Source organism: Artibeus jamaicensis, unplaced genomic scaffold, assembly GCF_021234435.1.
Source record: "Artibeus jamaicensis isolate MK-2021 breed Jamaican fruit bat unplaced genomic scaffold, CSHL_Jam_final scaffold_474, whole genome shotgun sequence".
Taxonomy (NCBI): domain Eukaryota; kingdom Metazoa; phylum Chordata; class Mammalia; order Chiroptera; family Phyllostomidae; genus Artibeus; species Artibeus jamaicensis.
Window position 1 is genome coordinate 42,623,246 of NW_026522046.1, and position 26,006 is coordinate 42,649,251.

The window sequence follows — 26,006 nt, forward strand, 5'->3', positions numbered from 1 at the left end:
TAAAATCTTCTCACCCAGTGTGCATTTATTATGTTAAATATTTTCCCAACAAAATAAGACGAAATACTGTCTCCTCTTTTGACACTTTAGTCTCATAACTCAATGTAATACCAAATGTCTTCTATCTACCGATAAACTCTCCTTGGTGTGTCATTGATGGCCACAGAGTAACCACAAAGGTTTATCCGCTGGAATTATAAAATAAACAATGCTAAAATAATGATTAAAATATTGCCCCTGGAAGTTACTTTTATTCTTGGACTTGTCCCCTTACCTGCCAATGACCATTAACATAAACAACCATTACCTACAATCACAGAGGGTTTAGATAAAACTCTGCTGTCTTCACAACTCCCTGCAAGGGACTTTGTTTTTCTTTGACAGATGAAAACACTGGCCTCAGAGTGGACTGAGTGGCGTGTGTGAGGAGTGCAGCCAGGTCAGGAGCCGGGGCAGGGCCGGTCCCACCCAGCCCGGGCCGGTGATCTTTGTCCCCTCTCAGCTGGCAGCGGGCTGCTGGCTGTGGAGGCCTCTTTGGACTCTGGTGCTCTGGCTATGGAGCCCAGTGCTGAGCCTGCCACAGATAAGCCATAAATATTTGTCAAGGGAAGCGAGCGGAGGGTTAAATAAATGAAGTCGGCGGCTCCATTACTAAGCTGGTGTGCACTGCCAGCCACCGATGCTGTGCCTGCACCCGGTGAGACCAGAGTCCGCAGCGAGTCTTAGAGAAAGGGGCCTTGAGCTGAACCCAGGAAACAGCACCGGTGACTCATTTTCTAGTCAATTCATTTTGTCCCCACCCAAATAATGACAGTCTACTTTCAAGTTATCTTTATTTATTCAAAATCCCAATTATTTTTAAAATGTTGGTTTAAACGTTAAGTTACATTTGCTGCCAGCAAGCTTGAGATAACCATTATGCACCCCAGTCTCAAGGAAATCAGTTTTGATCCCGAGATTATGTAGCAGAGAATGTGGCCGCTGGTCTTCCTAAGAGGCCTGGGGACCAGCCCGGTTTGGTTCCCACGGAGGAGTACCCTCCACAAAGGGTACTCGTGGGGGAGGGGAGGCGGAGCGCTGTTCACAAAGCAGAGAGGAGCCCAATTATTTGATGTAAAATAAAATGACACAGGCTGGGTTAGGATCAGCCTCTCCTTTTTGGGTGACTAACGCAAAAATACAGCCAATGTCTTCGAAATGCTTCCTCTTTTATCTTCCCATCCTGCCCTCATTATTCATCTCCGTTGGCCAAGAATACGTCTCCGCTCACTGTACACTCGGACAGAAATGGGTGGTTTTTAGGTGTGAAAGTTTCCAACCGCGCTTTTCGACCTCTGACCCAGATATCTTTCCAAGAGTGGCCTAAATTCAGGCTGGAATATTTTTCTCTCAAATGTGGAAAAACCATCTTTCCTTTTCAAGTGATCTGATCTACATGTAAAAGAAACACTCCCCCCGCCCCCAAAGAAAGGGCGGGGAACTCCTGCTGTCTTCCGAACATTAGATATTGCTGTTGGGGTAATTATAAAAAAAGTTACTTCCAAAGTGAAAACTTGAGTGTAAAAAAAAAAAAAAAAAAAAGACGCGAATCTCCAGGGACTTAGGCTGAGTGGAAAAAGCCAGTTCCCAGCGATCCCGCACTACAGGACTTCTGTGTGCAAATACAACCCATTTTGAAATATAACAACTTTAGAAATAGAGTGATGGCCGGGACTTGGGAGTTCGGTTATAAAGGAATCACTGGAGGGTCCTTGCGTGATGGAATGTTCTATATAAAGACACTAACCTACGCAGGCGACAACGCTGTATAGCAGCGAAGGACAAGTACATCTGGGGAGTCTGAACAAGAGCCTAGCTGTAACACACAATATCCCAGCTGTAATACACTTTTTCCCTACAACTGCACGGGACGCTACAAAGATCTAAATTCACACGCCCGCTCGACTGCCGCTGCGCGCTGTGCCGGGTCCCTTCCAAGTCCCGAGCATCGGGGGGAGAAAGCAGTAACCCCACGCGCCCCTCGGTGCGTGTGCAGGGACCCGCTCCCGGGGCGGGGCCGGCGGAGGGCGGGGCGCGTGGAGGAAGTGACGTCTCGGGCGGGGCGCGCACCTGGGCACCTGGGCTGGTGCTGAGGCTCGGAGCGGCTCGGGCTGGGGGCGAGAGAGGAGCGATGGAGGGCGACAGCGGGGTCCCGTGGGCTCTGGGGCTGCTGCGCACCTTCGACGCGAAGGAGTTCGCGAGTTGGGAGAAAGTCGGCTCCGGCGGCTTCGGGCAGGTGTACAAGGTGCGCCATGTCCACTGGAAGACGTGGCTCGCCATCAAGTTGTCGTCGTCGAGAACTCTGCACGTTGACGACGGGTAAGCGGCCCAGACAAGGGGCGCGGCGGTGCGGGAGACGGGCCGGCCTGGGGTCGGGGTGCTTGGGTTCGGGGAGTCCCCTTCACCCGCGTTGCCTATGAAGCAGCCGCGGAGGGAAAAACCGAGCGCCCGCCGAGGCCAGGAAGCCCCCAGCGGTGTCCGCGCGGCTCGCCTGGCCGAAGCGGGAGCTTTGGGGAGCTCCCGGTCTAATTGCGCGCTCCGGGTCTAGGAGCTGCGGCGCCTAGTTGCGGCCTCGGTAGGCCGCGCTTGCCCGAGACGTTGTTAAAGCGCCCAGTGGTGCCACCCGCCTTCCGGTGAAGCTCCGGATTTTTAGGGTCGTGAGCTCCCCGGCGTCGTCGACCCGCGCCTCTCGGAGGCGCGTCCGGTCCTCCCGGGACCCACCTTGGTACTGCGGTCTGCGCCCGGCTTAGCGAAATTGCCGTGTGGGGATCTGGGCTTTGTGAGTTAGTGAGTCTCCGTTCGACTCACTTAGTAATTTACGCTGGAGCACAAATTGGTGTAAGACGGTAATTATTTCGGTCGGAAGCACTGGCTAGGCCAGGCCTCCTCGGCGCCCGGACACTTGCGCTGCGGTGCTTGGGCCTGGTGGTCCCAGTTGGTGGGTCCACTGTGGTCTGCAGAATTCGGGGCATGGGGATGCGAGGGAGGGCCTAGAGGAGCAGCTGTTGTTTGTTTTTCACCATTTGCATTCGCGTCCTAATCATTTATATGCACGCTTCAGTTGAGCACATTTAAATAATTAGTTGTCCCTGGATGAAGTTCGCATTCTGTGTGGAAGTCGTGTTTATGTTCTGCATGGAGCTCCCCCCTAGACATACACCCCAGACACAGGCAAACTCAGAAAAGCGGCTGCGATTAATCCCCACCTCGCCTTTGTGCCGACTGAGACCTGTCCTCTGCTTATTGAATAGCGGGGTCTCTTTTCATCGTAGGATGGTGGTGACCTTTGAGGTGACAGTGTGTCCCCATGACTTGAGGGACGTGCATGCCTTGTGTGCCTCCACAGCGTGTAGTGATGAATAATTAATACGCCTGGGAGAAGGGCCCAGTGCATCTTGGTGTTTTCAAACTGGCCTAGCGGACGGCGCAGGAGCGTGGTGTCCTTTTGCTGTGAGCCTCAAACCCAGTGTTTCCTGGAAACTTCAGTAGAGTGGTGACAAATGTCAAAAAAAAAACCACACCTGACTGGAGGGTGAGGTGCTGGGGAAGCCCTTTCCCCTCACTGCACCAGGGTTCCTGGAAGCCGCTCAGGTGGGGAGGGGCACTGTGGTTATTTTGATGAAGGGCAAACCTCTTTGAATACCAGCCAGTGAGTGTTTAGATCCTGAGAGGCAAGACCCTCTCCCTTGGGGTGTTTTTATGCTGTTGGGGATGTTTGTCTGATGGGGTCTTTCGGTGGAAGTGAGTTTTATTCATCAGTAAAGGTTTTACCAGCAGTTTTTTATACTGGAAGAGCCAAGTAAACAAGCCCAGCCCCCCTCCGATGAGTCAGCCTGCATCCTAGAATCTGTTATTTCCAGCGACTCTGCCCTTGTTTCTTGGGTGGCCCAACTGGAGGTAGGGTTTCTCCACTTGAGGCAGGTTGTTCAGAATCTTGCAGAGCCTGGTTGAAAAGTGTTTTGTCCTTTAACTGGAAGCCTTTCCTGCCCTGCCCAAACCAGGGCAGGTGGTGGCATGCATGGGGTGGCTGGGTCACTGTCTGCATCGCCCAATAGGAAGCCACTCACCCGCGCTCTGCCGGCTGCGCCTAGCAGGCTGGGGTTCTGCCTTTTCAGCAAAGGATGAGTGCTTCGTTTGAGAAGATGGTGAAAACACCTGCTCTTGGCCAAGAAAACAGCCCTGACTGAAGTGTTCACTGGGGTCGGCTTGAGTTTCTTGTTGGGGTTTGTGTCACTGCACCACAGTGCAGGGGAGCCGGCTGCAGTGCAGTTTTGCAGGGTTGCAGCGAGGCCTTGCCATCGGTCTGGTTGCCGGTCCTGCCAGGTACAGGCAGGTCGGCCTCATTGCTCCTTTGGTGAGCTGCCTTCCATCCCTGCTCCGCTCTTGGCAAGCTGTTCCCTGTTCCCTAGAGTTCCTGGGTGCAGCCCCCAGCCCCGCATCCCTCCAGGCTAAGTCTGGACTCAACCTGTCTGAAGGGTGCTGGGTTGCAGCCCCCTGGGGGGCTTTCCAGGTGCGATGTGAAACTGGCCCCTGTACTTAACTTGGAGGGCAGGCAGAGACCGGAGGAGGCAGACCACTCCAGATGAGGAGGGCGCAGGTGCAACAAACACGGCAACTGACAGCTCGTCTGGGGTGACCTTAGGACTTCTGTGCCCGCCCACCAAATCTTGAAAGTTCATGTAGAGGCCCTTCCCCAGCACTGGGCCTCTAATTTCCCAGGGCGATGGGAGTCCCTTTTGCCTCTTCCACTTGTTACACGGGGACCCACCACAGGTACAGGCGTGGGCCAGGCTGATCGTCATTGGCTGCTTGTATCTCTGGGCAGGCTGGAGTCTCTCGCCCTGCCCCCAGCCTTCCTGCCACTCCTTAGCCACAGCAGGGCCTCATCCCCGGCACCACCTCAGAGCCGCAGGCTGCCCCAGGCCTTGTGGGCCGGTACTTCTTTACTGGAAGGTGGGGGCTGTGCAGCTTCAGACACCCCCCAACCCCCACACCCAGGGCCCTGGAGCACAGATGGCACCCATCCTTCATTAGGGGGTCCTGGGGCCTGGGTGGAGTCTAGCGATGGGGGTGTCGCCATGATGCCAGGACTGGTGACTCCAGGGCCCCCCTCCTCCAGCCCCAGCCCTCGGGCGAAGAGAAAGCCCTGAGTAACCGAGCGCCCGGCTGGGCACAGGCCCAACAGCTCTGTGCCATAGGCGCCGGCTCGTTGGGACGAGCCCGAGCAGCCCTGGGCTCTGTAAGTACAGGGCTGACAATCCGACAAGCCCATTTCTTGTCAGTTTTAAAAATAGCCGTGTGGGAACCCTGGCTGGCTCCCTGGGAACGGAGCTGGGTTGGCGCGAGGTGAGAAGGCGTGTGGAGAGCGCCAGCTACGCAGGGATGACACCATTTCCCTGCCCCCTTTCCCCCAAACGCGGCTCCGGGCCTCTCCCTCTGCGGCGGGAGGGTTTTGTTTTGCTCCTGCAGCACCTTCCGCCGCTCCGTTCCGGCCCTTCTCTGTTTGCATAGGACCCGTCCCTGGGCTGCCCCTTCCCCCTTTCCAGAGTGAATGCTTCCAGAAAGGGTGGGAAGCATGGGAAGGCCTTGCTTTCCCTGCCAGCCCAGCAGCATCTCCAGCCAGTGCCTTAGAAATGGTCCTCCTGATGTTTATGCCTTTTCTCCCCCTCCCCAGTGCCCTCCCTCTAAGAGAAAACTAAATGAAACTGTCATAAGTGCTGTCGACAAAGGGACAAAGGATCGTTGACCCATGGAGGCCCCCCAGGTCCTCTTAATTCCCAGAGATTTCCTCCCCAGGTCCAGGGCAGGGCCCTGGGGATGGGGGCCCTTGCTCCCTTACTGGTGGGAAGCAGAAGTTGCACTCCTTCCCCAAACAGCCCAGGAGATGTTTTGAGATTACAGAAGAGGCAAGTCCTCCTGGATTGTGTCTAATTGTAGCTGTGCATTTAGCACGGCACAGTCGCCCGGGCGTCTTCAGGAAGGCTGGTCAGGGCGGGTCTGGGCGGCACGGAACCCCACTGCCAACAGTGAAGAACGGGGTTTGGTGACTGTTACCGTGAGCAAGGCTTGGGCCCTGGGCCCCCACCCAGCACTGGGGCCCTGGAACTGCTTTGAAAATCTCTCCAGGCCCGAAAATAATAATAGAAATAATAACAATCATAGTAGTAATCACAGTAGTAGATCCACCGTTCCTTTTGTGCGGTCCATGGAAACCAGAAACACTGCTTTGAGGGAAAGTGTTTAAAACATAATTGCCATTGACTGAAAACAATTGGTTGTTTCTCTCAGTGAGAGGGACACTTCCGTCCTTTCCCGCGGCTCCTGGAGAGGGCCCATCACAGGCTTATTGAATTGCAAATGCCGCTGGGAAATCTGATCAGGGAGGGCTGTAGCACGCCCCCCCAAGTTGATGGTGCCCCCTGGGGTCTGGGGGGGGAGGAAGTGCGGGTCCTAGCGGGGTACCCCAGGAGCCACTGAAGCAAGACCTGGAGCAAGGGGTTTGTTTGGATTCAGGTTTGGTAGTTACTGAAATATAAACAGGATGAGCTGTGTGTGTGTGTGTGTGTAGACTCTTTATGGGGCCCTAGTGAACCCCTCCCCCAGGACTGTGCTACACGGCTGGCCTTCGAATCCCCCTGAGCCTCCTGCTGGGCGGTCCCAGGATACTGTTCCTCACCCCAGGGACACGAGGTCACAGCAGGCCCCTCCACAGTAAGGCATTTCTTATTGAGCTGTCACGAGAGAAGGCAATTTGTCCCTGGAAACAATGACTTATTTTCCAGGAGAGCTGGTTTTCTTCGGAGAAGTGTCCTGTGTCATTGGTACAAAGCCTGCCTGGCATTGATCCCCAAGAGGGTGCGGGGGCTCTCAGAACGTTCCGGCTACGGATGAGCAGCTTTTGGGGGGAGCCAGCCAGCGGCAGTGGCTCTTCTCATGTGTTTTTTGAAGTACGGTAAATGGTTTGGTAGAAGGGCCCGGAGCTGGGGCAAGAGCAGTGCACCTGGCTGGACTGCAGGTGGGTGGGAGGGGAGGAGTGACATGCTGATGAGCTCAGTGATCAGAAGTCACCTGAGTTTTCTGGGTGCAGCCCTTTGGGCAAATGGAAGGAAACACTGTATTTGCAGGGTGGCTGAGGAGCTTTCACTTCCTAAGACGTTCAGCCATCGGGTAATTGACTTTGCTCTCACATAAGTTTATTATCAGTCAGGTTTGGCGTAGAGGACTCATTTAAAAATGTAGTTAACAACCCACATCCCGGTTTCCCTTTTTTCATGAGATTTGGAAATGTAAACCGCTGTGCACAGCTGGGGCAACGGCCCCGAGTTGCTGAGACAACTGGCGAACCAGCTACTTGCGCTGGGGTCGTGGGTGCACATTGTAAAGCAAGGTGTCTGGTTTCTGGTTGGTTAACAAATGTGTACTTGCAGCCCTTTCGTGCAGTAGATTGCAAGTTGTTGTTTCTCAAAAAAACAAAAAACAAAAAAAAACAATGATACAGGAGAAAATAGCTTTCCTGGATAGAAATACAGAATAGCAACATATCTGGATATCACCAATAAAGAATTCAGTTCTTTGAAAAGCAAAGTTTCCTTCATGGCCTTCCTCGTGGCTTGTCAGGCTCTGAAAGCTCGCACTGGGCTGGGGGTGTCTGCTCCTGCAGCAGGACACGCGCCACGCCCGTGGGCGCAGGGCCCCAGGAAGAGCTCAGTGGGTAGGGGCAGGCAGGTCACAGGACTGGCCTTCAGGGCATAGGAAGTGGAGGGGTCACAGGAAGTGGAGGGGCGGCGGGTGCTGAGCCCCGGCCCAGCCAGGGTGCTGGAGCAGTGGTAGTGCAGCTAGTCACACGGAGAACGACCCAGGTCTGGCGGGAGGAGGGATCTGGCCTGGGGTGACGGTGGTATCTTTTTCTCTCCTTTGTAAGTGGCAGGTTTCATCTTGAACAATGCTGGGCCTTCGCACCAGCCCTTTCCTCTCTCAGATGGCTGCCGCTCAGCATGGAGTTGGGAGATTGGGGGGGGTTGGGAGATTGCGGTTCTGGGGTCAGGGTCTGTGTCGTCCCGTGGCCTGACCCTGTGCTGAGGGTGCAGGGTGGAGCTGGCCAGGCCAGGCGGGAACCTATGGAGGCCCTGCTGCATGAAGTAGGGGGCAGCCCTCAGCCCTGCCCAGGGACCCCGCAGCTGGCAGGGTGCTCTTGTGGGTGCCCCGCTTCCCGCCAATTGGCTGCGTGGCCGAAGCACTAAGCAGCAAAGTCCGGCCAGACCTCTGTTTTGCTTTGTGGTGATGCTGTGATTCACTCCTGATTCGTGTTTCACTTGTTGCCAAGGCCAGCGGGACTCTTTGCTCTTGAGACTGTTAAAACCCAAACTTTTGACCACTCCACCCCAGCCTTCCCCCCTCTGCTGCTGCTCCCAGAAGTAGGGGACCCCGGGGGATCAGGGTGGTGGTCCTTGCTGCCTCTCTCCTCCATGGGCAGTCGCCCCCAGCCTAGGCTCCTGTGAGGGTCTCGGCCTCTGAGTTGCTCACCAGCCCTCCCTGCCCTTTCCCGCTAGCTAGAGGCCCCAATACTGCATCTTTCCTAGGTTTCTGGACCTGCCCTTCCCAGTACCTGGATTCCAACTCCCTGTGTTGCTGTAATTTTCCGTCTCCTCCCCTAGAAGATAAACCTGGTGAAGGTGTAGAAGGGTCCTCTCCATCCCCACTCTGGTATACAGAGGGTACTCTGTAATGTCCGTGAGTGAATTTTAATTAGATATGGATCAAACTTCAAGTGAATACTGTCAGTGCTTGAGTGGGTGGCTCCAGATCAGTAGTTTATTTTAAATTTGGCTGAAAATGCGCAGATTTGGTCTGTAGCGAAGGTTCTCGGACTCTCACCATTGGCACTTGTGATGTGGGGACTGTGCTGTGCCTTGTAGGATGCTGAGCAGCACCTCCGGCTGCCACCCTCTGCCTGCCAGTAGCAGCCCTCTTTTGTGACGACCACATGTCTCCAGACAGTGCCCAGTGACCCCTGGGGGCACAGTTACCCCTGGGCGAGGATCCGCTGGTCTGTACACAGGGTTCCTTTTCTGACACTCACCTGGGGCCTGCCCGGGAGTGTTGAGAGCTGGGTGCTGGCCTGGTAAGTAGTCTAATCTCGGCCCCTCCTCCCAGGGCACTGTTTTCATAACTGTCAGGGAAGTCTGGGAGCAGGCTGCAGTCTCAAAGAGGCGGCAGGTCAATAAGCACCGAACTCGTCTTGTCAGTGTGGTGTTGGACTCTCCAGCACGATCGTACTGGGGGCCAGGGGGTGGGGCGGGCGCAGGTGGGCGGGCAGGTGCTTCCGAGCTCCTGGGGACCCTGTGGTAGGAACTAGCCTGTTGTGGATTCTGGGCAGGACTGTGTGCTCTGGACTCTGAATCTGGGGAGGGGGGTCCCTGAGGCCGCCCCAGCCTGCTGCCTGTGTGTCCCTCAGCAGGCGCCAAGCTGCTCAGCCCCAAGCTCTTTGTGGCGTGTCTGGGCTTGTGGTGTTGAACTTTTCCTTCCAGAGCTGATGGGAAAGTAGTCTCCTCAGGATCCAGCCAGAAGGGCCTGGGAACCTGCATGTCGGCCTGCCTGCTGGGTGCTTTATACTGTGCCCTGGGAACCGCCAACGTAGATCGCACACAGTCAGGCTCTGTCCTTGCAGGGTTTGGCCTTGTCCCTGAACGCTGCCTGAGACTTTGACCTGGAGTGCTGATATCAACCAAGGCACTGGGATCTAGTCATCAAGTCCACAGGCCGCCTCAGGAAGTGGCCCTAGACTAGGGGTTGCACACTTTCTTGAGGGGCCAGAGAGCAAAAATGTCAGGCTATGGAGGCTGGAGAGTCTGTTACAACCACTCATCTGTGCCTTGAGTGTGTGTGCAGACACAGCTCTTGTGGACGAGGATGGGGGAGACCGACTTGCAGCCCAAGTTTCCTTACAACAGGTGGGCTGTGGACAACAGTCTGGCAGGCTCTCAAACAGTTCGACATAGCAGGACGATCACATGACCCAACAACTCTCCTAGGTGTATATCCAAAGTGAAAGCAGGCATGCGCGCAGGTCCTTGTGCACCGCACAGCCCCAGCAGTGTCAGTCACTGTAGCCAGGAGGTGGGAACAACCCGCATCCCTCCACAGGGGAGCAGGTAAACTCAGTGAGGTGTGTTCGTGTGGTGGAGTACTATGCAGCCAAGAACAGGGTGCTGTTTCAGCATGGGTTTCCATTGAAAGAAAGCATACGATCGATGACACAGGCCAGTTACTGAAAGAGAAATCCCATGCAGATGTGATTGGGGGTGGGATGCTGTGAGGAGGAAGTTGATTAGGCACAGCTTCTTTTGGGGATAATGGAAATCTAGTGTGTGGTAAGTGGTTACAGGTGGGCCACATCATCACTATTTGTATTACCTTTGAGCTGTAGACACACACGGTTAAAACGGCACATAGCACGTTACTCCAAATTAAGAAGAGGCTCACAGAGATGGCTCTTGGGCAGCAGCCTGCAGCCCCTGAATGAGACGACTGTGCCGTCGATGTAAAGGGTGGGTCGGACTCAGCAGTAACTGGGCCAGCTAGTGGGTCCACCTGAACAAAGAGGGTGAGGTGGGATCTTCAGAGGGATAACTCGTTACGGCTCTCAGTGGAACCTCAACTTCTCTTCCCTTGCCCTGACCGAAGGGATTCTCAGCTCCCGCCTCTTCACTCAGGCCCCATGCTTGCGTGGTGGCTCCACACTGCCTTGGGGTTTTCAGGTAATAATTAGGTGTGTTTGGGTAGCTGTGGGCCTGAAGATTTTGGATAATCCAGAATTCAGTTATGCAACATCAGCGTGAGCTCCATGTGTGCACATGTGCACAGGTACCCTTACATACGTGTGTATTAATAATTTTCTCAGCTCTGTGGAGTCTGTTATCGCTTGGCCGTGGTGCTTTGTGTCAGTGGCTCGGTGACCAGTGTGAGTTCCTCACATCTCTCACCTTTTTCAGGGAGCGGCTGGAGCTTCTGGAAGAAGCCAAGAAAATGGAGATGGCCAAGTTCCGATACATCTTGCCAGTGTATGGTATTTGCCAAGATCCCATGGGCCTGGTCATGGAGTTCATGGAGACCGGCTCCCTGGAGAAGCTGCTGGCCTCTGAGCCGTTGCCGTGGGACCTGCGCTTCCGCATCATCCACGAGACCGCCGTGGGCATGAACTTCCTGCACTGCATGTCCCCGCCGCTGCTGCACCTGGACCTGAAGCCTGCGAACATCCTGCTGGACGCCCACTACCACGTCAAGGTGGGGACCTCCCGTTCGGGGCCGGGGTGGCAGGGCAGGGAGTGCTGGAAGAGGGCGGGGGGCTGCGGGGTCAGGAGGAGCCTTCGGGGCAGTGTGAGGGTGGGTAAGAGCTGGAAGCAGAGGCTTCTCTTAGCTGAGAATGTCTGGGATCTCCAGTGGTTGGTGTAAACACCAAAATGTGTGGCTGGAAAATAGACTCTGAATACGGGCTGTGCCTTCCAGGCACCTTGGGGAAAGAGACTGTGGACCTGTGGATTCTGGTCTTAGTGGATGGCTTAGGACACCGGGTGGGAGATCAGGCCGACGCCCTGTGAAGCCATGGCCTTGGGCTGCCTGCCTCGGCGGTCGCAGAGGCTGGGGCAGAGGGGCTGTGGGGTGCTCTGCAGAGGAGGCCGTGGTGTCGTGGCAAAGGGGCCCCTCAGTGGGCTCCCCCTGTCGCAGTTGCGGGGCCTGGGAGCAGGGCTGCACTTCCTCCTTCTGTTTCTGGTCCGTTTATGAAACAAAAGTATGGTGAACAGTAGAACTGAAAACCAGGGACCTGCCACCTGGGATGGGCAGTCAGGGTTGCACGTCTGTGAGCATGTTCTCCGTTGGCAGGCCTTGTGGGCTGGGTGTTGAGTGGTCCACACCATGGCGGGCACGCGCCGCAGCTTTTTCCCACGTGGTGATGCTCACATGCTCTGGAGGCCCTCTCCCTTCGTCCCTTCGTCCCTTCGTCCCTTCGTCCTGTGCATCAGCGAGAAGGGTCCAATCCTGAACGATGGTCTGAGTTCCCTGCCGGGTCACGATGGGAACAGGTGAAGGGACTTGCCTGCGAGCTCTGACTTGTCGCTGTTCTGGCCACACATGCAGGACCCCTCCCTGTTGGCCCGAGAAGGAGGGACCTGAATTCAGTCTGGCCCTGCCCCTGGCTCTGCCTGGGCCTCAGTCCTCACCTGTGGCAGGATGGAGGTGCCAGCCGGCCCCCACACGGTGACTCCGTTTGCCCAGGCTTTGCCACAGGCCGCTCAGTCCTGGCTGCGCCTGCCCGAGGCCAGGGCGGGAATTCCGTTTTCACTTGGGACTGTAATTACAAGTTGTCCCTTCTGTAGGTGTCCCTCAGTAATAAGAGTTTAGCTGAGGGCAGACGCGGTGTCCTGTCTGGTGTCCTCGTGGTCGGGAAGGCTGGCTGCACACCACCAACGTGAGTCCTCACTAGCAGTGTGTGCTCTCGGGCACCTGGCGAAGACTGGACCCTTCGCTCTCAAACTCGACAGCACACAAGGAAGGGGACAGTGACAGGCCCCTGCTGTGGGCCAGGGGCCCTGCTGCAGGAGACACCCCGATCTTCGAAGTGGGGGACGGGGTGGACGGTGGCCTTCAGCTCCTGCTAAACTGAGGCCCAGAGGGATTAAATCACGGGCCAGTCATCCAGCTGGGGGAGGGGCAGGCCTCGGTCGTCACAGAGCTTCAGGCTTTTCTGGTCTCAGGTGTGGGGTGCAGGCGGGGGAGACTTTAGGTGGAGGAAGCAGCCCGAGAACTTAGAGGCGATGCTGGGGTCTGGGGTGGGGGTTCTGGAAGGCCCCTCTCCCACCCAGTGTTAGGGACTGCAGCAGTGCTAGAAGGCTGCTGGGGTGCGTGTTGGCGGCAGGTACTCCGACAGGTGTGTCTGCAGCCAGGTGCCTTCGAGGCGTCTCCAGAGTCACGGGCCCTCCTTGGCCTGGCTGGGCTTTTAACAAACTATAAAAATGATCCCTGAAAGTATAGTCTTTGGCTGGGCTTTTATATCCACCTCTCCTAACAGGTCGTGTGGAGTGTGTGGGGCAGGGGGGCCTCCCTTAGGGACCCCAGTGACAGCATCCTTCTCAGTGTCCTGCAGAGGAGCACAGCCCTCCTCCCCCGGCACCGCCCCCAGGTGGGTGGGGGGGAACCTCTGTTGTTGTGAGGGGTCCGGGACAGTCGCGTGCTTGGCCCGTGGAGGTGCTCCGTGAGGGCTCGTGTCACTGGTGTTGGTATTTCTGTGGCTAGTGGATGGCCACCCTTGCCACATCTGGGATGTTGGCATTGATCTGGGGACCATCCCAGTGCCGGGTCCACAGCAGGCACCTGCTCCTTGCTCAGTAAGGACGGTCCGAGGCCGTGGCCTTGTCCTTGTGGGTCATATCTGACTGGCTCTTAAGAGGCCTCCATGGGAATCTGCCTTTCCTTCTTCCAAGCACCCGGCATCGCAGGCCTGGGGCTGTAGGCCAGTTTAACAGACGGGCGCAGATTCTGTAAAGAGCCAAGCGGGGCCTCCCTGGGGATCCTGAGCAGGGGGCGGGGTGGAGCCTGCATGGACTGGTCTCCGTGACAGGAGGTGAGGTGACAGGAGGTGAGGTGACGCTGCTGCTTCCAGGCCCAGGGCACCCTGATGGGTCCATGTGGCGGCTTTGTTGTGACTCCCTCTTAATCAGGCATGTTACTCACCTGCACAGCCCCAGACAAACAAGTCGTGTTTACCCAGCGCATCTCAAGTCCTCAGAAATCACTAGTGGGGTGTGGGAGGGCAGCTCGGCCTTGTTTGGGGTGCCAAGTCATCGATCGATTGGCCAACCGGGCACTTTTCAGTCCGTGCTTATTTGATGCAATAAACCTTTATTCTAGAATCTTAAAAGAAGTCAGCCGGCCCTGGGTCCTCAAGACTTTCTCTTGTCCGTGGGTAGCATGACTCAGATTTCACAGGAGCTACCTATTCTGCAAAGTGTATTAAATAAAGACTTTTAAGTTCATACTTGATGTTAATAGTAAATATACCAAATATTGATAGTAAAATGTTAATTTAAATATACGAGCAGTGGCCCCACTTCAAATTGAAGATGAACTGACTAGTGTAAAATCTCGTCCTCACGCCTGGCCCAGTTCACCCAGATGGAACTTGATTCCGAGAGGTTCTGAGGGCCGTGGTCTCCTCGGTCCACAGAGAGAGGCCTTTCCCCCCAAGGCAGCCCTGCCCTGGCCTGTGTCAGTCTGGTGTGCCTGGCCGTGTGTTTGCTGTTCACAGGGGTGGCCCGGGTCCCCCGGTTGAAGAAGGGGGGCAGGCTCTGTGGAATGGGTGGGGAAACACGAGAGGAGAAATCTGTAGGCGGGGGGTCAGCCTGCACAAATCAGAATTCTGATTTCTGCATTTTGATGTCAGAGCACTTTGTACGTGAAATTTATGCTTATTTTCTTTCACTGAGTACATTGGAAGCTGGGAGCTGTGCCTAAAAACAGCAGAAATGAGGAGAAAAGGATGCCAGTGCGGGGGGGGGTGCTGGGTGCCCTGGTCTCCGTGTGGCTTCGAGCCACTGTACAAATCTGCCCGGGCGGGGCGATGGGTTCTTTCTGGGGGAACTGGCGCCTCCTTTCCAGAGCGAGGAGCCCCCTGTGGGCCAGGGAATGGGCAGCTGCTGGGAGCTCAGGAACCCCCAGCTGGCTGCCCCCATGGGCCCCGGGCGCTCTTGCAGGCTTTCTTCCCAGCACCTCCCCACAGATGTGGTCAGCGGTTCCGTGAAGGAGCCGGTCATCAGTCCTCACTCCTCCCCGCCTCCAGCAGTGGTGGTGACGCCAGGCCATTGGCTCACCTGTGAGCTGGCACAGGAGCCCGGAATTAAGCCCTGACTCAGCCCCATTTCCTACCGCTCCACGGGTGTGTTCGAGGGGGAGCCCAGGGTTGATGAGGAGGCTGAAAGGAATCCGTAAGCCCCGAAGAGAACCTCGAAGGCCTGTTTTCCTGTGGACTCTGAGCCCCTTCGTGCCAGTACCTGTGGCCTAGTCTCACCCATGCTGCTTCAGCGGCTTCCGGGGGGTGGGCTGCTGGAGGGCCAGCTGGTGACCCCTGAGAGTCTGTGTGACTTTACCTCCCCAGTGTGCGTGCCTGTGGAGGTGCAGGTGTGGGGCTGGGGTCCAGGAGCTCCCACAGGCTGGCGGACCCTGGGGACGAGGAGACGCGTGCCAGCTCTTTATTTGGGGGCGTGTGTTTGCTGGAGCGGCCAGGAAGCATCTGTGTGGAACGGAGCATTCCGGGTGGAGGGCGAGGCTGCACGGTGTGTTTTGCTCGCTTTAAAGGGCTTCCGAAGGCGCAGCTCCCTTTAAAGAGCGTGCTGCCACCTGCCCAGCTGCCCGGCCGCCGAGGTTGCACAACTGGGTTTCCTTAGTGCCAGGCGCAGCCGGCCTGGCTCACACGTGTTGTCTGAAAACCCAGAGCCTCTAAGCGTTGCCCTTTCCCTGCATGCCGATGCCAGTTGCCAACCACAGTGCAGACTCGATTCCTGGCAGACAAAGGTGATGATCCTTCTGGAGTTCTCTCTCCCAGTGAATTCCTTGCTTAGAGCGTAATCTTCCCCCCAACCCATCAAGCTTATAACGGCTCCAGACCTGGTTCTTCCTGAGCTGCTGTGCTTGCCCTCCTGCCCCAGGGAGCTCGGTCCTGGCTCTTGGTGTGAGTCCTGATTGGGCTGCCTCTGCCTGCTCTGTTACAGATTTCCGACTTCGGGCTGGCCAAGTGCAATGGGCTGTCCCGGGACTTCGGCGTGGACGGCGTGTGCGGCACCGTCGCCTACCTGCCTCCAGAGCGCTTCGGAGAGGAGGGCCAGCTCTTCGACACCAAGCACGACGTGTACAGGTGTGTACAAGGGTGTGCGGGGGCGCAGCCCCCCAGCCCCTGTGTGCTGGGCCTGGCGGGGGCTCTGCTCCCCAGTTCTTCGTGCTCTAAAGGGCAGTTTCCCAGAGGCTGCTTGCTGGGATCAGATGCAAGGTTTAGTCCAAATGAAAGCATTCGGGGCTTTCAGCTGGTGGGCACAGGCTGCCCCAGGTCCACAGGAGACAGACAGTTGTCTCCGGTGACTGCCTCCTGCCCAGGGTGGAGGGTGCCAATGGTCGTTGCCATTGTTAGGGCCAGTTACGTGACCATAACTGACAGCCTCTGCACTGGAAACGCTTTGGCGTTTTGAAATGTGTGCTGCGCAGCCCGTCTGCTGAAAGCACCCGGCTTTTGTGGTCTGTGTGTTCGGGCTTCTCCGAAACCGGGCCCTGTGGCCCAGTGGCTTGCACCTCCTGACGTCACTCGCCTGTGACAGAGGAGCTCGGGCAGCGGCAGGCTGTCGATAAATGAGCATCCGTGGGATTTGTGTCCTCGATCAGGGATTTTCATCATTTTTCACAGTGCAGACAAACTAATGACTAAAATTCTGCCGTACACCAAAAACTATATGTTTTGCTGATCAGACAAAAAAAAAATAGGTATACTTTTGATTCCTTCACCTCATACAGCTTTTTTGGTGCTGGCTGGTGACATTTTTTACTTGACAATCTAAGAGAAAGGAGGGCAGTGCCCCTGACTGAACAGTTGGGCACCGCGCGTTCGAAAACTGCCCGTGGCACTCCGGCTGAATGTTGCTGCCCCAGAGGACAGTCCCCGAGTCATTGAGGCTGCCTTCTGCCAACTGTGAAGGTCTCAGTGACAAAGAACTTCTTGGGGAAGGAGAGAGGGAGGGAGGGTACGAGCGTGCACCTGAGTCCCGGAGCTTTGCCTTTCGTCACTGCCACTGCCTGGAATCCTGGCAGACTGGTGTGACTGTGACCGTCAGGCTGCCAGCGAGTGGCACTTTGGGATGCTAGTCACAGCCTGCAGCGTTCAGGGAGGGTCAGATTATTTCTGTTAGAGAGGGGAGTTGGGATGTTTGAGCTCACAGATTTCAGTTAATATTCGACGGAGAATCCTCGGCTCTCGGTGAACAGCCACCCTCGTCTCAGAGCTAGGTGGTGGCTTAACCTTTGGGTTCCTGGTTTTTTGTTTTTCTAACTGTGCCACCAGATTGAGCCATGTTTTGGTGGATTTGAAGTCATTTTATATGTTATGTATACAGGGCAGGGCAACAAGAGGTTGATAGTTGCCCCTGTGGAAAACAATACAGCCCCGAATAAGTGAAAGCACAAGAATTAACTGGTTTGTGCATTCACAGTGGTAACCCGACTTTTGCCATGCCCTGGACATCATTCCCAGCAGCCAGGGGGGCCCAGGGTGGGGTTGCCAGCACGTTCCCTGAGCACTGTCTGCTGAGCACTGTCTCTGGCCCTCCAGTAGACTCCCAGTGACCAAGTTACCCACCAGGCCCAGCACTGTGGTCAGCGTGAGATGCCCAGTGTTTGCAGGACGGTGGCGGCGAATTCAGCCTATGGATGAATGCAGCCGATGGTGGCTCCCCTATGCGGGGCTCCCTCCCGGAGCTGGCATGTGCAGCCCCACTGGCCGGGTTTTGTCCTTTGCTGCACGTTTGAGTCATCCTCATGTCCCACAGTCAGCCTGTTTAAAACAGTTCATGAGAAATGTCTTGCTGTCATCTCTCTTGAAGACCGAAGGCGCTTTCTCTGGTGTGACGCTTTGCGTGAGAGCTGCGGCTCTGTCTGCGGGTCTGGCCCACAGACACTAACCTGCCTGTCTCCCTCCAGCTTCGCCATCGTCATCTGGAGCGTGCTGACGCAGAAGAAGCCGTTTGAAGGTGAGTGCACGCACCTTCAGGGGCAGTGCCTCCGCCTGCTCTGGAACAGCGGCGAGCCCACCACGGGGTTCTTTCTCTGCTTAGGCGGCGGCTGTGGTCTACACTCCCAGCGTAGGGGCGTCCTGAGGGAGGGGAGTGCTCTGCCCTGCCCACCAGGTTGGCATGGAGACCCGTGGCCACCTCCTCTGTGGTCGGCCCTGTGTGCCGACCAATACAGTGTTCTGAGGTGTGATTTACTCACAGGAAAAGCCCAAGTGTGCAGGGCTCTGGTCGGTGGGGTTTTTAAGGACCAACTAACTCTGACGTGTGTGTTATAATACACAAAGAAAATTGGTCGTTGTAACCAACCATTGCAAGTGTACAATTCATTGGCTTTAAGTACATTCACAGCATTGTACAATCACCATCACTGTCTAGTTCCAGAACATTCTCATCCCCCAGAAGGAAACCCTGTGCCCATTAAGTAGTTACTTCCCGTCCCCCAGCCTCGCCCCCAGCGGCATCAGCCTGCTTTCCGTCTCCAGATTTGCCTGTTGCGCTTATTTCCAGCTCGTTCTTTCTCTAGTTTTCTAAAATACACAGAAATTTACCATCTTGGCCATTTTTAAGCATGCAGTTTGGTCGTGTGCAGTCCGTTCGCAGTGCTGGGCAACCAGTGCCAGAGTCGTGGAGTGGGTTTTGGCGCAGATGGGTGACCCTGGTCGCCGACTCCCACCCCGGAGCTCTGTTGCCTTTCTCCCCCTCTCCATCCAGCCACTGCCCCCTGGTCCCTGTCCTCGGGTGTTAGAGCCCCGGCTTGGTGAAGTCAAGTACTTTGTGCCTTATTGAAGAGTTTCATTTCCTCTGTTGGCATATCTGGGCCACTCATGATACAGTGTCCTGACCAAAAATACCTAAAACCTCAGGTCACCGGCAGTGTGTGGCCCCAGGTTGTGGAACCTTTGTTGGCAGAGACTCGGACAAGGCCATTGCAGGGTGAAGCCCGTGTTGTCTTTCCTCCTGTCACCTGGTCTCCCAAACTCCTCCTCCTCCGTGGAGGTCCAGGGTCTGGATTATTTTAGCATGGCAGCATGCCAGTCTGGCAGGAAATTATCTGATGGACGAGACACCCAAGGCCAGGTACATGGCATTAACACCTAGAGCTGAGGCCCACTGCTCTGTTGCTGGGTAGACAGGGAGGGAGGAGTTCAAGGTGCAGAGGCAGAAGGCGTCTCCTGGACTTTGCGGCTAGCAGCAGAATATCCTCTGGGGGCTCAGTGTGCTTTTGCTGTACTAAGAAACTCTGTTGGGTGTTGGGAAGTCTGAGTTCTCATGGAAATAACGTGTAGATACCAACGAGAGTTATTGCTCAAGATTTAACGGGAAAGCAGAATGAAACATCAGAGCAGATCCTGGCAGCCGTCGGGGGCTTGGGGCCAATTTCCCACACCTGCTCCTCTGCCGGGACTCTCCAGGCTCACGGGAGCTCCTGGCTGTGGGTGTGCTGGGAACTGGAGTGGGGGCAGGTCTGCGGGGAATAAAGTGCTCAGAGTCCACCGCGGTGGACACTGTGGTTTTAGGCTGAGTGGAGAAAAATGTCTGGCCCACTGAAGGCCCCCTGGGGACCCTCAGTCTGTGACCAAGGAGATGCTACGGTAATGAGACCAGGTGTGTTTCTGAAGGAGGTTGGAAAGGACAGGTGGGGCCCCGCGTTATGAATTTGGGAGACCCTGTTTGCACGCCCTGTACTCGAACACTGCAAGGCCAGCCAGCCGGCCGCACCTTGGGACAGGAATCAGAATTCAGGGCGACCTCGTCATCGCAGGGGGGTTTGGATGCACGTGGGGGCTGGACGGTGAGACTCTGGCAGGCATGCATGCATGGCACCTCCCTTTGGCAGGCACGGCCACTCTGGAACATGTCTCGTCAGATATTTCCCTCCTTTGAACTCGGTTTTCCTTTGAGTTGGCTGCCCAGAAAGATTTGCTCTGTGATACGGCACAAGGTTTCCATTTAGTGTCTCAAACCAGGAAGGTGGAGGACAGGTGTGCCTGGGAAGAGAAGGTTAATGAAAGCTCTGTGCTCTGAGTAGGAATCAGGTGGGGTCTGCAGGCGTGAGCGGGGGCAGGGACACGCATTCCCACAGCTGTGGTTCCTCCCGGAGCTAAGGTAGCCGGCCCCCGGCCCCCTGACCCGCGTGCCTTCCCTTTGCAGATGACAGAAACTTCCTGCACATCATGATGAAAGTGTCAAAGGGCCACCGCCCGGAGCTGCCGCCCGTCTGCAGAGCCAGGCCGCGCGGCTGCAGCAAGCTCTTGCACCTCATGCAAAGGTGCTGGCACGGGGACCCACGCGAGCGGCCCACCTTCCAAGGTGAGTGTCCGCAGATGGCTTCCAGCGCAGTGCTCCCGAATGTTGCCGCTCGGCCAATCGGCTGGGGTCCCAGGAGAGAGGAGATGACTAGGACAGGGTCTGGGGTGGGGGCTGGCCCCGAGGGGGAGGGCTGTGCAGAGACAGTGCACCCAGGCAAGTGCCGCAGGGGACAGCTCGGCCTTGGCATCTGCGGGCACAGGACTGGGTGGCTGGAACTTCAGGTCAGTGCTTAGCCACCCACCCCGCTGCAGCCCGGGGCTGGGCTTGCTGCCCGGAGGAGCCTGCCCTTGGTGTTTCAGGGTCACGTACAGCAATGCATCTTTTAGGGACTGGCCTGACTGCTGGCCTGTGGCTTTCTTTCCTTTTTTCTTGGGGTCTTGTCCCCATGGAACAGATGTGTCACTTGGTTAGGACGTGACCTTGGTGGGTTTGAAACTGATCACTGCATTTAAAACACAGACCCATGAGTGAGGTGGGGCCGGGGCGGGGGCATGTGCCGGGTGCTGGTGGGTCTCGTCCTGTTGCCCGGCTCTGGAAGGCTGCTTTGGGACCCTGGAGCACTGTGACTCCTTGAGTCTGGTGAGACCTGCACAGGGTGGCTGACCATAGGCCCTGGGGTGGACTGTGAAGTCCGCTGGGGGCCAGCATGGAGGGAAGTCACTGTGCTGATGGAGTCCTTGAGCTGCAGGTGCTTTGGGTGTCGCCTCTGGCACCCCCACTTGTGGTGGCCTGTTTGCGTCGAGTGTATGCCAAGGTCATTGTCCAAGTGACGCGTCCTGTCTTGTTTTCTCCCCATAAGAAATCACTTCCGAAACCGAGGATCTGTGTGATAAGCCCGATGAGGAGGTGAAAGAAACAACTCAAGATCCAGATGCAAAAGACCCTCCGGAGCCCAAGAGTGAGGTACGGGGACTGAGAGGCAAACTCGGGGCTGTGTGGGGGTCGAGTTTTCCAGACCAAGGCCTCTTGTCCGCAGGCTCCCCCGCCAGCCTGGGCCCCTCATCCCCTCATTCCGAGGCTCGGCCTGACCTCTTGAGCCCATTCCGCATCAGACGGTCATGGCAGCCTTGTGCTTAGTGACAGAAGGGCCACAACACACTTGGTGGCCCCGGATTTATTCCCTGCCCAACTGTGCCCAGTCCCCACCGCCTGTCTGGTGACACATGAATGGTGTGGGCCTATGTGTGATATTAAAAAACCACAGCCACCAGGTGGGCGCTCTTTGAACTGGGGGACTGAAGGCCCCTGGCAGGCCTGGTTGGCAGGGACAAGGGAGACCTGGGCTCTGAGGGTCTTGTCGCACGTGGTTTGTTCAGTGAGTATCACATGGGCAGAGTAAGGTGTGATGAGGAGCTCCCAGGGCTGGAGCTTACAGTAACTAACCTGAAACGTGTGCTCTGCTGTGGAGAACGCACCCCAGGCTGTTGGTGTGGGGCTGGGAGATAAGCGAACATTTATGGAGCTTCCACCGTCTGAACAGCGTGTGCCCGAGGTTGGGGAGCAAAGGTGCCCTGGGGAGGCGACCGGCTCCCCTGATAAGGAAAATGTGGGCACTGGACAAATGGGTGTGGTTCGTACACCACACCACCAGGTCAGCGCAGATCAGCACCTCCCCAGGAGAGGGAGGGTTCGGGGTCAAACGGACACGAATCAGGAAGAGTCCCGAAATCAGCGGGATGTTTGCCTGCGCTGATGTCTGGTAGGGAAGCCCTCCCAAGGCTGAGTCACAGCGCCGTTCCCGTAGCTGCGCCCCAACCCTGCCCTGTGCACGCACAGCCCCGAGCCAGGCTCTTACAGCTCCTAGGAGAGGGTGCAGGTTGCAGGCAGTGTGGGGTGGCGGGAGGAGGGGGTGCCCCAGCCGCTGTCACCCCTCTCTTTGCTTTGTACCTGTGCTGACCCGCTTGGCGAACACTGCCCAGCCCTCAGTTTCATGTGCTCGCAGCCTGGTGACGTTTGCTTTCTGACCCTGTAATCTGCCACTGCACGGTGGGCCCAGGGCAGCCTGGTAGTGGCCTTTGCATTTTTCTATCGAGTCAGGCTTTCCTTACAAGGTCTTTCTGCCCTGTGGGCCAGCAGGGTGTCATTGGGCTCCACCAGGCCATGCTGAGGACAAGCAGGAGCTCCATTCCCTGCACAATGAACTGGGGACCCCGCGTTCCCCTTCCTTCCCCACCCCCACCGCCTTCCCCTATTGCTGGAGGGAGCCTCATGCCCCGCCCTCCGTGTGTCCTTGCAGGCACCAGTGTCCACGCTCAAGCGAGCCTCGGCCCCGGCCTTCGATAAGGACTACAGCCTGTCCGAGCTGCTGTCGCAGCTGGACTCGGGCATCTCCCAGACGCTCGAGGGCCCGGACGAGCTCAGCCGCAGCTCCTCCGAGTCCAAGCTTCCGTCAGCGAACAGCGACAAGCGGCTGTCGGGGGTGTCCTCCGTCGACTCTGCCTTCTCCTCCAGAGGGTCCCTGTCGCTGTCTTTCGAGCGGGAACCTTCCACAGGCGGTGAGCAGAGGGCCCTGTGCTGGGGGAAGTGACAAGCGTCATTATGGGGACGGCAGCGGGCAGGGGAGATGACCACAAAGAACGAGGCGCCCTGGTTCCTGACCCGACTCCTGGTTCTTTGCTTCCTCCCTCCGGTCGCTGACTGGTTTGGGGTGTTCATTGCATTGTAGCTCCCTGAGTCCAAACCCCAAGATATGCCCTGGCCAGGCTGGTGACAGTTAAGTGTTAACGGGCTGCACACCTGGCCGTGCGGGAGGGGGGGGGGAGGAGCCTCCAGCCTTCGTCAGAGCCTGGCCCAGCCTCCAAATGGGGCCCCACACCCCTCGTCCCATTAGCAGTCACCGCCATCAATGATGAGCCACCCATACAGGATGGTGAGCATGGTTTTTATTTTGCAAATTGACAGAGGGGCCCCTTGAGGTCATTCATGGGCCTGCCCACCATGTCTGGGATTAAACAGGCAGGGACAATAGGGGAAAAGTGACCTGGAGGCTGTGGGGAGGCACGGGCCCCATCTGGCCACCAGCCCAGCTCAGGGGAAGCCTGTGGGGAGCAGCCTCGTCTGACCCTCCCCGGCATCTGCTCTCCCTGCAGACCTCGGCACCACCGACATCCAGAGGAAGAAGCTGGTGGACGCCGTTGTGAGTGGGGACACCAGCCGGCTGATGAAGATCCTGCAGCCGCAGGACGTCGACCTGGTCCTGGAGGGCGGCGGCAGCCTGCTGCACCTGGCCGTGGAGGCCGGGCAGGAGGAGTGCGTCAAGTGGCTGCTCCTCAACAACGCCAACCCCAACCTGACCAACAGGAAGGGCTCCACCCCCCTGCACCTGGCCGTGGAGAAGAGGGTGCGGGGCGTGGTGGAGCTCCTGCTGGCCCGGAAGATCAGCGTCAACGCCACGGACGAGGACCAGTGGACGGCCCTCCACTTCGCGGCCCAGAATGGAGATGAGGGCAGCACGAGGCTGCTGCTGGAGAGGAACGCCTCCATCAACGAGGCGGACTTTGAGGGCCGCACGCCCATGCACGTGGCCTGCCAGCACGGGCAGGAGAGCGTGGTGCGCATCCTGCTGCGCCGCGGGGTTGACGTGGGCCTGCAGGGGAAGGACGCCTGGCTGCCGCTGCACTACGCCGCCTGGCAGGGCCACCTGCCCATCGTCAAGCTGCTGGCCAAGCAGCCGGGGGTGAGCGTGAACGCCCAGACGCTGGACGGGAGGACGCCCCTGCACCTGGCCGCCCAGCGAGGGCACTACCGCGTGGCCCGCATCCTCATCGACCTGAACTCCGACGTCAACATCCGCAGCCTGCTTGCACAGACGCCCCTGCATGTGGCCGCAGAGACAGGGCACACGAGCACCGCCAGGCTGCTCCTGCATCGGGGTGCCAGCAGGGAGGCCGTGACCTCAGAGGGCTTCACTGCCCTGCACCTGGCTGCCCGGAACGGGCACCTGGCGACCGTCAAGCTGCTGGTGGAAGAGAAGGCTGACGTGCTGGCTCTGGGGCCCCGGAACCAGACGGCGCTGCACCTGGCCGCGGCCGGCGGGCACACGGAGGTGGTGGAGGAGTTGGTCAGTGCCGACGTGCTCAACCTGTCTGATGAGCAGGGGCTCAGTGCCCTGCACCTGGCCGCCCGGGGCAGACACGCCAAGACGGTGGAGACGCTGCTCAAGCACGGGGCGCACGTCAACCTGCAAAGCCTCAAGTTCCAGGGCAGCTACGGCCCTGCCGCCACGCTGCTCCGGCGAAACAAGACCTAGCTCGCCGCCCTTGGAAACTGGGGCCCCATGCAGGGTTCTGGTCCCATCGTCATGATTCACGGTGGGGACAGAAAGATGCCGTGCTGGCCAGCAACCCTCACCTTGTTGATGGCCCGGTGGCACGTCAGCCGAACAGGCCATCAAGAGGGTCCTGACTCTGGACGCGTGCCAGGAGTCTGTCTGTGCGGGTTACCCTCCAAATGAAGGTGGTTAAACGGTGCTGATCCGTCCACCCATCAGTGAGTGTGTGCCCAGTGTCCGAGGCACGATGGGTGGAAATCATTTCACTGTGGTCCTGCCTCTGAGGCAGGCCCCTCGGTGACAGTCACGGGCGCTGTCCAGTCCGCTGTGTCCCGAGTGGAGCCTCCGGGGCGCCCCAGCCTGAGGATGCAGGGGCGGGAGGAGCTGTGTGTTTCATGTCCATTTACAGCGGCCAACGAAGCAGATCGTTTCGGAGTGTGTCAGTGGGATTCTTGTGTTACGAACACCCTCAGTAGGCGAGCACAGCATCAACTGTTCCTGTAAACCTCCTAAAAACATTCGTAGCATCTGATAGTCTGGCCTGTGCATGTTGTGTAAAAACTGATACTGTTTGTTGGTCAAAGCTGATAAGTTTCCACCTCTGACCCTGAAATTGCATCTCCGTCATTCCTTGGGACAACATGCCTTCCAGCGGGCCTGTTGCTGTCATTCATGTCTTATTGCATAAAATGTGTTTTGAATCCTGGAGCCAAATATGCAAGAGGCATTTAAAAATTCGCCTGTCACCTCAGTTTCGTACTCAGAACAGTATTACCTAGTTGGGTGAACCTCCTCACTTGTCTTCTTCCCGGCTGCCATGTTGGGGGTCTCAGACAGGCTTTCTGACCTGCCTGCAGACCTCGAAGCTGGGTAACCCGCAAGACAGCCCCAGGAGACCAGCCGACGCTCTCGGCTCTAAAAGATGCGGTGACCTAGCCCTGTTCACCCTGTCATAGGCACTCCATGTGGCAGGCCCCCCCAACTTTGTTATGAGAGTGCATTTGCCGCGGGAGATGGTTCTGTTTGCGAACGTGACTTGTGCTGTATGATACAGAGATTGATATTAATATACCATGTATATTAATGTGAGTCTGTGGGCTGGATATGTCTTTTCTATGACAAGAAATACCCAGACTGCTTAGAACTGGCTATGTTTTAATATGCCTCGTGCTTTCCCTATGACGTGCTCTATTTTAAAGATTGCTTGTAACACAAAAGCTTGGACGTAAATAAATAAAGCTATGTTGTTGTCTACCGTTTTTGAAGTCAGTGAGTCTGCTTTTTCTTATGAGTGAACCTGAGTAGGTGGATGTCTGGAAACCAGAGAGGTTCGGGCTGTCCTGTGTCCTTGGAGGTGCCCCTGCAGAAGGGTAGTCTGTGGGTGCTGAGTGAGCCACCTGATGTGGGGGGGGGACGCAGGGAGGGGGAGGAGTGACCTGGGCTTCCTGCCTCCTTCCTGGACCCCCGCCGTCTCTGAACCAGCGGGGGGGTGGGGAGTGGGGGGGTGGAGAGGGGGTTAGCCTTGACAGAAGAAGCTCCCATACCACAGTTTCTCTCTTTCTAAG

The 26,006-nt window shown here is 57.0% G+C and overlaps 1 protein-coding gene across 1 annotated transcript; it reads left to right on the forward strand.

Moving 5' to 3' along the window:
* Positions 1–2,110: 2,110 nt before the first annotated feature.
* Positions 2,111–25,689, forward strand: RIPK4 (receptor interacting serine/threonine kinase 4). The gene is made up of 8 exons (XM_037144602.2): positions 2,111–2,358; positions 11,031–11,322; positions 15,801–15,943; positions 17,770–17,819; positions 20,013–20,171; positions 20,971–21,074; positions 22,408–22,666; positions 23,261–25,689. Exons 1-8 carry the CDS (start codon positions 2,171–2,173, stop codon positions 24,418–24,420), a joined length of 2,355 nt encoding a protein of 784 aa, XP_037000497.1. The 5' UTR covers positions 2,111–2,170; the 3' UTR covers positions 24,421–25,689.
* The last annotated feature ends 317 nt before the right edge of the window (positions 25,690–26,006 follow it).

Excerpts from the sequence above, each read along its gene's own strand:
- RIPK4 (XM_037144602.2), top strand. The coding sequence starts at position 2,171 with ATGGAGGGCGACAGCGGGGTCCCGTGGGCTCTGGGGCTGCTGCGCACC. Across the intron at positions 2,359-11,030 it reads ACTCTGCACGTTGACGACGG|GGAGCGGCTGGAGCTTCTGG; the intron begins GTAAGCGGCCCA and ends CACCTTTTTCAG. Across the intron at positions 20,172-20,970 it reads CGAGCGGCCCACCTTCCAAG|AAATCACTTCCGAAACCGAG; the intron begins GTGAGTGTCCGC and ends TCTCCCCATAAG.